General features: G+C 39.0%; 2 protein-coding genes across 2 annotated transcripts in view; one reads left to right on the top strand and one right to left on the bottom strand.

Annotated features, from left to right (window-relative positions):
• The window catches only part of LOC118322229 (dipeptidyl peptidase 9-like), a gene marked incomplete at its 5' end in the record, with an annotated part of 11,826 nt that extends 6,533 nt beyond the window's left edge, over positions 1–5,293 (top strand). Inside the window, 7 exon segments of the mRNA XM_035653855.1 lie at positions 560–695; positions 823–968; positions 1,633–1,779; positions 2,044–2,196; positions 2,402–2,544; positions 3,497–3,608; positions 4,034–5,293. Of these exon segments, the coding sequence (XP_035509748.1) occupies positions 560–695; positions 823–968; positions 1,633–1,779; positions 2,044–2,196; positions 2,402–2,544; positions 3,497–3,608; positions 4,034–4,126 (930 nt within the window).
• A 1,812-nt stretch (positions 5,294–7,105) lies between these two features.
• Positions 7,106–10,111, bottom strand: LOC118322371 (angiopoietin-related protein 4-like). Its single transcript, XM_035654034.1, has 7 exons — positions 9,565–10,111; positions 9,286–9,396; positions 9,101–9,188; positions 8,428–8,541; positions 8,126–8,221; positions 7,731–8,021; positions 7,106–7,626 (listed from the first exon to the last, which is right to left on the bottom strand). Exons 1-7 carry the CDS (start codon positions 10,045–10,047, stop codon positions 7,445–7,447), a joined length of 1,365 nt encoding a protein of 454 aa, XP_035509927.1. The 5' UTR covers positions 10,048–10,111; the 3' UTR covers positions 7,106–7,444.
• Between the last annotated feature and the right edge of the window lie 1,066 nt (positions 10,112–11,177).

Genomic DNA, 11,177 nt, shown 5'->3' with positions numbered 1-11,177 from the left:
TTGTTAGTTTATTGGGAAGTTTTCCCCTCAACTTTTTCACCAACTTGGTTGTGGTTGATAAATACATGTACAGTTATGTTAATTGTACGTGCAACAAACACTGTCACTTTCTAGAAGATGAATTTTCTTTAAAATAAAGTTAATTCTACTTGATTTGAACTAGAGGATTTAGATCAACTAATTATACAGCTTAAATTTGTAATGGACGTAAGTTTTTAAAGATTTAACAGATTATCAGCAAAACATTTGTCTTTTATTTGAGTCAGTGTCCCTCTCCTCTGATACAATGGACGCTTCTGTTTGACTTGAGCTACAAAACAGTCTGAAAAACCTGAAACACACAGAAAATGAAGTGTGTTGTAAGTGTTCGTATGGTGTTTTCTCCAGTTTCTGACACAAGTATATGATATAATTATATATAATTAAAAAAACAGAACGTGGCAGTTTGTGTTCCAGCATTAAGATTTCAAGATGTTTTTGTTTTGCCTCCACAGATTTCAGCAGAAATGTGAATAGTCGGGCACGCTGTTTAACCCTTCCTTTTATGTTTTCCATACAGACCTTTGACATGTTTATCAGCCACTACAGCAGCTTGACTGCGGCACCGTGTGTACACATCTACAAGCTGATGGGCTCAGACAGCGACCCGCTGCACAAAGAGCCTCAGTTCTGGGCGAGCATGATGGAGTCTTCTGGTAAAACAAACTTGTAACTGTTTATAACAGATTGTATTGTTTTATCACCTGTTTTAAGATGACACTCGTATCATAAAATGGGCTTTAATTACATATCTTAATTTTATATCTGTTGTTTATTACCCAGGTTTCCCATCCGACTGCACTCCTCCAGAGATCTTTAGCTTCACAGGGAAGTCGGGCTTCGAGCTGTACGGCATGTTGTACAAACCACACAACCTGGTCCCTGGCAGGAAGCATCCCACCGTTATCTTTGTCTACGGCGGTCCGCAGGTTGGATCTCTTCCACTGTTACATTAGATTCATGTCATGTAAACTGTAAAAGCTAAAAAAAAACTACGAATCTGTCTTGTCAACTAAAAACCTGAAAACATCGGATGGGTACAAAGAACCACAGGTGAATTTTAACCAGTCAGATCAATGAACCATATAATGTATTGGAAGAAGTCGGGAGAAGAGAAAAGCCTTCAGTTCTGTTCTTTACTGTCCAGGTCTGATATAACTGATGCCTCAGCATGTCACTTCTCATACACACCTAGTAGCTCATGCTATAGCTGCCAGTAGTTCCTCAAAGGACGCTGATTGGTCCAAACCACTGTGGTTGGACACAAGCTCATTTCTTGAAGCCCGGCAAGACTCGCGCTTGATCGCTGTGATCTCGTGAGTCAAGCTGCTGAGCGAAGGTTATCAACTGAATGATGAGCAGAAAATATGGATTTGGTTTTGAGACGGGGACATTTTGGTGTTTGATCTTAACTTTTGAATGTTGTAGTGTAAGAAAAACTTTGCTTGTGGACAGTTCGAAAGGACGTAAAACTGCAACAGGATTCAAACTTGTGACTGAGTTGATGTCAAAGTTAAATAGTTAAAACTTACTAGTTAAAGTATCTTTTAGGCCAAATGACATTTCTTATAAACACATTGTCCTTCCTTCCAGGTCCAGTTAGTGAATAACTCTTATAAAGGAGTGAAATACCTGCGGCTGAGCACGCTGGCGTCTCTGGGCTACGTTGTATTGGTGATCGATGGGCGGGGCTCCTGTCAGCGGGGACTCAAGTTTGAAGGAGCTGTGAAGGACAAAATGGTAAATTATAAAGTAGTTATTGTGTCTGCTTCAGGAACTGATGATGAATTATACAAACAGACTCCTGTAGAGTGTTTGTTGACACTGTTTATTGTCTTCATAGAAGAATTAATTAATCTACTGATGTTGGTGTTTTATGGCTTTGTTACTATATGTATTTCACTTCGTCAGCCTTTTGTAATCTGTAGATAATTAACTATGTAAATTGTTAGTGAACGAGTGTTGATGCCGGCTGAGTTTACCTCTCTGTTCTCCTCCGATCAGGGTCAGGTGGAGATTGACGACCAGGTGGAGGGTTTGCACTACATAGCTGACAAGTACAAGTTTGTGGACCTGAGTCGCGTCGCCATCCACGGCTGGTCGTACGGAGGCTTCCTGTCTCTCATGGGCCTCATCCACAAACCCGACATCTTCAAGGTCAAAACCACTAACGTTACCTCTCTTATTGTGCTGAACTGGAGCTGGAATAGTTACTTTAGTTAGCTTTTCTACCTCATTTTAACTTCAGTGAGCTCCGCTGTATTTACTGTTATTTTAAAACGGCTTCATGTATCTCGTGATATTTCCGAATAGTCTGTTTAACAAAAGAAATTAAAAATGCTTCTTTTTTATTGGCTGGCAGGTTGGCATTGCAGGAGCTCCAGTGACGTTGTGGATGGCCTACGACACCGGATACACAGAGCGATATTTGGACACACCTGACAAAAACCAGAAGGGATACGAGGCTTGTTCTGTCGCCCTGCATGTCGACAAACTCCCCAATGAGTGAGAGCGCTTGTTTTTGTTTGTGTAGTATTTACGCTCACAATGTGTTACCATTCTGCTGCTATGTGCATCAGACAACTGTGAGAGAAAAGGCCGCTATTTACTTCATATTTACCTCGCTATACTCTCCGTTACCTTTTGTTATCTACCTTTTTATTTAGGTAGAAGTTTGAAGATTGTAGAGGTCGAAGTGTAAAATTAGATTCTAGTCCGTTCTTTCCTGTTAGTATTTAAATACTTAAATCATTCATTCATTTCACATTCAATATAGAATCCAAAATCTAAATTATGTTATTTTATGAATCCAACACAAAAAAAAAAAATAGATCATTTTCCGTACTTTCGATTTTATGCTTAAATAAGGAATAAAAATAGGAAATGAAAGCAAATATGCTTGGGTGATGGTTCAACTTGATTTTAATGTAATGAATATAAACTAAAACATCAGTATAAGGTTGTTTTTTGTTTGTATTTTGAGAAATGTTTCGTTAAAAGTCCTCACTTGTGTGAAAAGATAAACAACAAACAGGGAGTATAATGTTGCCGTGGATGCAGTGAAATTAAACCTGAAAATGAAGATTTCTGAATTAACAATTAACAGTTAATTTTTTGTTGTGTACTGGCAACTATCACTGAATGACTTTAATACTGAAGAAATCTTAAAAACTGAACTCTCTGAAGTTACACAGTGAGCTTTTATTTTCTAAAATATTACTAATTCTTAATACAGCAATTTTCTGATCTCAATAATCAGACACATTATAATATTTTTTAATTTCATCGAAAAGTCAGAAAAACACAAGCGTGTGTTTGATTCATGAATTAATAATTAATTAAATAACAAATTGTGTTTTAATGTACACATCTTAGAATCTATATCTGATATGAGAAGAACGAATGATGCCCGTTAATTTACTGCTGCTAAGAGATTCTGTCTTTCTGTTAAATTCAGGCCCAACAGATTGCTGATCCTGCACGGGTTTCTAGATGAGAATGTGCACTTTTTCCACACTAACTTCCTGGTGTCTCAACTCATCCGGGCAGGGAAGCCGTACAGCCTGCAGGTAGGAGGATTTACTCACATACACAGAGTTTAATGTGTGATAAAGACGTGAAACAGAGGATGGATGGGTGAAGTTAGAAGAGGTCCAAACTCCAGCAACAGTAGTATAAAGAAGGACTTCACCGTGCGTCCATCAGTGTTTATTATAGAGCACATTTTTAATAAAATAAGTATAAAAGAAAAGAAAACTGTTCTTTTTTGGGTCATTTTTGTTACTTGAACTAAACCAAGACAGCAGCAGGAAGGAAAAACTGCTGCAGTTTTTCCAATATTTTGATCAAGAAAAGTAAATCTACAAACTTAATTGAGAGAATAATTGTCAACCACAAATGCAAATAGTAACATTTGACTTGAGGTTTAAGGGGATGTAAAATGTGAAATGATGAATAAACATGTTTTTTGTCTTTTGGGCTTTTTTTTTTCCAGGTTTATCCCAACGAGCGACACAGCATTCGATGTCCAGAGTCTGGAGAACATTATGAGATTACGCTGCTGCACTTCCTCCAGCAGAACCTCTGATAAGCCTTTTCTACACGCTTATCTTCCCTTCCTCGCTTCCTTCCCTTCTTCTCCCTGTCTCCTCCTCCTCCTCCTCTTTCCTCTTTCCTCCATTTATTTAAACCTCCATCACTTTCTCTCTCGCTTGATTTCACGATATGTTAAAATCAAGCTATGCCAAACCTGAAACCACCTCAAGAGTCTTAAAGGTGCGGAAGCGTTTTAGCATCAGTGAACAACTACAAGGTTGATACTCAGATTTTAGTATTACCACCATAAACGAGACTGAGCGAAGTCTAGTAGTCTTTACATTGTATTTTACATTAGAGGGAAATCTGCTGGATTGCTTTAAGCCCCAAAACAAGCAGATTTCGAAGGCTGAAAACAAATCACAGTGTGACAATGATGTTGTAAAATGCTGCTCGCTGCACCATCGCTGGCATAATGCAAAAAAGTACAGAAGTGGACCTGCTGCCCAGGAGATTTCTCTCTCTTGTCTCTCTTTTTTTTTTTTTTGCAATTTCCTATTTTTTTTTTTATTGAACTCTCACTTTGTTTTTTGGGACCCAACTGATAAAAGTTATCGTTTATGTGTCTGTGAATAAACACTGGAGTGAAATTAGTGAACGTAAAGCTCTTTAAGAGCATTCAAGCAAGCACTTAACCCCCCTTCGTTGTGTACTCTGTAGTCTTTTTGTTTTGTCATGTGCTGTCCTAGATTACTTTTAATGTGGTGTGCCACACTTCTATCTACAGGAAAAAAAAAATTACATGCCACATTTTTATTGTGTATTAAAAAAAAATATTTTTATGGATTCTTATGCATTCATAAATGGTGGAAAAATGTAGCGACCTGTTGCTGTTTCACTCGCTTGCTTTAATTTTCTGGGGTGCTTCTTTTTCTTCTGCTGCTGAGGACTTTTGCACATATTACATATTTGCCTTGGTGCCAACAAACTGATCTATAAGATGATGTATGACAACTGTTGGCAGTCTGAGGTGCCTTGCAAGAGTTTAAGAGCGCTTGCTCGTATAGTAAATATCAGGGAATCTGTCTGAGGACCTACAACAGTTAAATGCCTTGTTACATGTGTGTCTGATGACCATCTGTAAGATGAGCTCTCATGACCTGTACGTGGTTAAATGTACTCTCAGATATTGAAGAAATAAACAGAAGTGAACAATCTTTTTCAAAGTCTTGTCACCAAATGAAATGTATTATTTTTTGTGTTTTTTTTTTTTGTAAAATAAATGTTCAGGCATTTGGTAGATAAACAGTTTTGGGCCTTTTATGTTTGAGTTTAGGGGAAAGGAGGAGATGAAACAGAATTAAACCTTGATTTAGTTGCATCTAGCGGTGAAGTCTGTCCCTTCTCTGCTGCTGTAGAAACATGGCGTCCTCCACAGAAGGCGACCCGCGACGTCTGTATATATAAACGTCTCATTCTAAGGTAACAAAAACACAATAATTCCTATATTCAGGTGATTATTGACGAATGAAAACAACACCATGAATATTATATTCCACTTTCTGACAATTATGGTCTCCTGAATGTTACACTGGACCTTTTAATCAATCATATCACAACAGATTCAGAAGTAAAATGCAAATCTATCTCCTCAGATCACCGATTCAAACGCTCAACAGAAATATGAATGACCTCAATAAAGCTGTAACTGAAACTTTTCTGCCCGAGTCACACCAAAGAGCAAGTCAGCACAGCTATAATATCCTTGCTCTAGAAACATTTGTTTTTATTTACTTACTGTGATGATAAATATTACTCATTAAATATTTACTTGCAAAATATTTTAAGAATTCAATAAAAATTAGTTAATGGAACTACATGTGTGTATAAAGTGCCAAAATAGTAAATTAAAAATGAATTTTTGTATAGTTGTATATTACGTATTCCACAGCACACCATTTGGGAGCCACTGGTCTAAAGCAGCAGTAAGAAGAAGTAAGAAGTAAGTGAGACTTAATACCTTCTTCATATATTTTCTGTAATGTTATAATCCAACTTGCCACTAAATAAATAAATAAATAAAAGATCCATCTGGTTGTGAGAGAGATTGAGTTGTTTGACAGCTGCAGTGTGTTTCATTCTTCCAGCAGGGGGCAGTAGTGCCAAACAAACAAACTCTGGAGATGTTAAAACACAATTAAAGTATATGAGAAGAAAAAGTGTCCACAGAGAGCCAATAACTGAAAATCTGTCCCATTGCATCCATACAAACACACCAACAGCTGTGGTTTATGTTAATTTACTCAACAACAGCGATATAGACTGCAACATTATTTCACATGTTAATGGAGTTGGAACATTTTAGGAATAGAAATTTGATTGCAGTGTGTTTGAGGCAAAGACTGGACTTGACTGAAAAACATTTTCTGTGGTAAGAGAAAGTAGTTTTCTGCTTCACCAATAAAGACATCAGATTATATCCCACACAAGGCCTTATTGATTTTAAGTGGTCAGGGAGAAGAAAAAACAAAAGAAACTTGTAGGTATGTATGATTGTTAAATTAAAAACGTAAACAGATAGAATTGTATAAAAAAAGTTCATAAATATATCAGGAAAACTAATAATCTGAGCAAAATTCATCCAAATCACTTGTTTTACACAAACTTCCTGCAGTTATTGTGTTAAGTATTTGTGTTCATTGTACAGTTTATCAGTTGTTCTGTGTTGTTATTGTTATGCACTGAATATAATATGTAATATCCACTTATGTGTCACTTATTCAGGAGTCGTCAGTTTACTCAATGATAGAAAAGGTGGAGAAACATTGGGAACCACTGAATGAGAACAGCTCAGTGTACATCTACTGTGCTTTAAGCCCTTTACAGAAGCCCTTATTATAAGCTGCTATGCATGAAACAGTTATTTTATGATCTTAATGTGTAAAATGTTTCTTTTTATGGTTTTATTTATGTGTGTAGCTCATTGACAGTATGGGTGTAGTTACACTGTTCGTTCTCAAGCATCAACAAAGATCCAGAATTTATTAAACATTTTTAAAAAACTTTATTTTCATACCAATGAAATATTTTAAGTGTATAAATGTTGAAAATAATACATTATTAAAGTAGACGTGTTCAAAACACAATTTTTACAAAATAAGATTAAGAATTAAAACCCTTATAAAGGGAATAAAGTTAATAAACTGTCAATATGACTGAAAAAGTCCACTGAGACAATGAGTATTCATATAGCATAGCATAGAGACATCTGAGGATGTAGTGATTGATCAGGAGAGATCAATAATCTTCTTTTAACATTTTAAGTTAATGTTTTCTTTGCTCCTCTGCTGTTTGTCCTTGTTGAGGCAGCTTATTGCTTTATTGTGGCGGGTGCGATCTTCAGCAGAGTCGTCTTCACCGAGCTGTTTGGTCCCTTTGTGGATGTCCAAAACATCCCTTGTCTTCTGGACTGCTGTCGCCTGAGCGCGCTCGGCCTTCTGGGATATCTGCCGTTGAGGTTTGACTCACCGCAACTGCTGAACCACCAACCACCTGCAACAAAAGAGCATTTTTGTTTAAATAAAAGCCACTAATTTAAAGTTTAATTCTCATGTTTCCTGGTATGAAGCCACGCAGACAGTTTTTTGTTCTCATACCTGAGAGCAGCTCGGCACAGTTGACGTCTGCAGCGAGGTCGTTGTCTCTGTCAGCCGTGGAAAAAGGAAGACCAGAGGCTCCGGTCGTCATTATTTTCTCCTGAACCTCAGATGAAGACACCTCCTCCAGGTGGAGAGTGAACTTCTGCTCCTCTCCCTCAAGTTGGAATCGATAATGAGCCGCCGACTGCTGCTGCTGCTCTCCCTCCCAATCAGAGAGCTCCACCTGCAGGACGTACTGGCCTTGTTTGGAGAGAGAGTGGATGTTCTCCAAGCCCAACCAGAACTCTCCTGAAGGATGAGAAATGTTCAGATTAGTTTTTTGCCGCTGTTGTTTGAGGTGATGCAGATATTTGATGAGGTTTTTCCAGCTTTCTGTTTTTTGCTGTACTCACCATTCAGGTTGCCGAAGCCTCTCTTATAGTTTTCCCACAACTGATTGAAGTTCTGGGATCCGTCGAGACGTTTCTGGATGACGGTCCATCCACCTTCTGCAGAGAGAGAAGAGAGAGAAACAGTTGAGCTAAAGAGGCTAAAAACACTTTGAGGTTTTACTGTATTGATGCTGTATTGGAAGAGCTGTTTAGATTTGCACATTTCTCCTCTGCTGTTTATTGACACCCAACACCAGGGCTGAGACTCTTCCCTTGCTCAGCTTCCAGCAGTGTAACTGTTTTATATTTGAAACCTGACTCACCTGAAGTCATTTCACAGAGGACGTTGAAGGGCTGGGAGCTCTCTGGTTGGATTGTGTAGACGCCGCTGTCTCGCTGCCCTTGTACAAACAGATCGTGACAGTCTCTGGCCAAACCTAAATAACACACATAAAAAAAAACTCATCAGATCATTGAGGTCTTTGTTCAGACAGTCGGAGGTCAGGTTGGATTTACTACCTTTGCTTCAGTTCAGATTGTGCAACGAGCAAAGCTTAGTGTGTCCCTTGAACATACAGTACAGTAGGTGTGTTTTAAAACTTTGGACCGTATGTGAGCTGCTCTGCCAGCGAGTCGACTATTATAAACTCAGGTGCAAAGGTGAAGTGTGTACTCTTATGTCTCTCAAAATTTCACCTCAAAATACTTCTGTATGTGCGATCTGTGCTGGTTTGTTTCTATACCTCAGTACTTAAGCAGCAAAACCCAGAATAAGAGTGAGAAATGAGGGCAGATGTTACTTTCTGCTGAGTGATGGTTGAAAATGTGCAGCGAGTGGGAGGTGAGCTTTAACTCAACAGTTAATTTTTTCAGCCCATCGAGAGGTCGAACCTCTCACAGCAGCTGCTGGTCAAAGTCTTTTCAAAACCATCACTCACTTAATCTTTGCCCCTCTTCATCACTTATAAACTTTCTTGGGACAGTTTGTTTTCTTACCTGATGTGATTATGCTGTGCTCAGCCTCTCCCCTCAGTGCCGTCTCCTCGTCCCTCCGTCTGTGTGATTTTACTCTCTTATGTCCAACCTGGTGAATCGAAAAACAGCGTTAGGAAACTAAAATCTATCACTTTTCTTTTTCTCTTAAACATCCTGTTGTCTCAGAAATACTGCGTATAGCTCACCTTGCTCTGCAGTGCTTGCAGGTGCAGACTCTGTTTCTCCAGTTTGTCTTGTTGCTGCTTGATTTTCTCCACCAGCTGATCGATGCGTCTGTTCTGAGCCACCACCAGCCTCTGGAAAGAAAATGTAACACGTCAGTTTCACAGCATCGTTGCTTTCCACAGGCACAAACTTCTCCCTCTAGGATGGAGGTATTAAGGTGTTATATAATATACTGTAAGATCAGCTGTTGAAGTCGATTTAAAGGTTTAAATGATGGATGAATAGTCTCTTTCTCTCACCTGGATAAAAGGGACTCCTGTGTCGCTGGAATCACTGTTGTTGCTGTCCACCACTTGCACCTCATCCACCTTCTCCTCCAGTCTGTCCATCCTGGAGTGGAGGTCCTCGCTCTGCTTCTTCGCCTCCTCCACATTTACCTTCACCTCCTCGACCAGCTTTGCTGCCAGCCTCTCCCACTCCTCCACTTCTTTGCTTCTCGCCTTTAGAGCCTCGTCTTGCTCCTGCTGCTTCCTCTCCAGGTCGGCCACTGTGCCGTTGAAGGCTTTTAGTTTGGCAGTGACGTCTCTCATCTGGGCTTTGGTCTTGTCCACGTGCTCCTTCAGACCCTGGCCCAGCTGCAGGAGGCCGTGAGCCACCACGTTCACGTCGTCCCAGGAGGCATGTTTGTCCCTGCTTGGCAGAGCTCTTCTGTCAGTGGGGAAACCGGCTGCTGCGTGCATCAAAATGGTCACCAGGAGGATGAGAAGCTGTGGCATCTTCATCTTTGTGTCTGCTGAGAGTCTAATCTGAATCTGAAATCTGGTTCTGATGTCTCTGTCTCTGTTCTCTGCTGCTGAATGGCATTGTGGGGCTTTTTTATAGCTCAGTGCTGCAGCAGAGGGTTCCTGTGATTGGCTGCTGGAGCTTGGAGGCGGGGAGGAAGAGGAGTCGGGGGGCGTGGAAAGTCTTTCATAGTGGTCATCCTTTTGAGGACTTGTACCATGATGCAATCAGTGGTCTGAATTACTGATTAAACACTGACATGAAATGGATTCTGTTTCCTTTTGAAAGGTCAAACTGAGCTTTTCTAGGAAGCACATTTAGGAACTTTACAAGTCTGCATCTGAGTTTATCCAGTGAAACACAGTTTGGAGGGTTTTTGGTTGGTGAAAATATAAAATTTTTAATAGAAATAAAGTATTTTTTTTCCAGCTCTGCTCCTTGTAGTATCCATTCAAGTACTCAAATATTCTGTTTAGGACTGCAAATAACAATTATTTTCATTATTAATTCATCTGCTGATTCTTTTCTCCATTAAAAGATTAATATTTTTGGTCTTTAAGACATCATAAAACAATGAAAATAACCCATAACAATATCAGGATCCTGTTATTAAATACCTTTTTTTTGTCCGACCAACTTTTCAAAACCCCCAAATACTGAATTTACTAAAGTGAACTTTTACATTTTGTGAACTTGAAACCATTAAATGTTCAAATTATTAAACAAATTCTAGTTCTTTGAACTAATACAAACTATAATTAAATATACATCAACTTTATACCTAAAGAATCCCAATTTTACACACAACACTGTAGATAGACAGATGTTTTATTATAGTCAGCGTTTCCCATATTCTTTATTTTATTCTGGCAGTTGATCCAAAAAGATTGGAGAGTGATAATGACCCTTTGAGTTTAGTATGTTTGTCAAATAAAACCCTCAGAGTTCAATATTGTCTTTCTCTGTGTGTGTGAAGCCTCCAGTTACCGTCTGTCTTCAGCCTGAATCAGGAATGCTAGAGAACATTCAAAGATGGAGGAGTCAGTGTGAGAAGTAGGGGAAAGTTCACCCCTTCAGGTAGTCACACACACACACACACACACACACACAGATGAGAGACGGAGCAGAA

Source organism: Morone saxatilis, unplaced genomic scaffold (genome assembly GCF_004916995.1).
Source record: "Morone saxatilis isolate NCDOM2014 unplaced genomic scaffold, NCSU_SB_2.0 Contig12, whole genome shotgun sequence".
NCBI lineage: Eukaryota > Metazoa > Chordata > Actinopteri > Moronidae > Morone > Morone saxatilis.
This window is presented reverse-complemented; position numbering and strand designations above follow the sequence as displayed.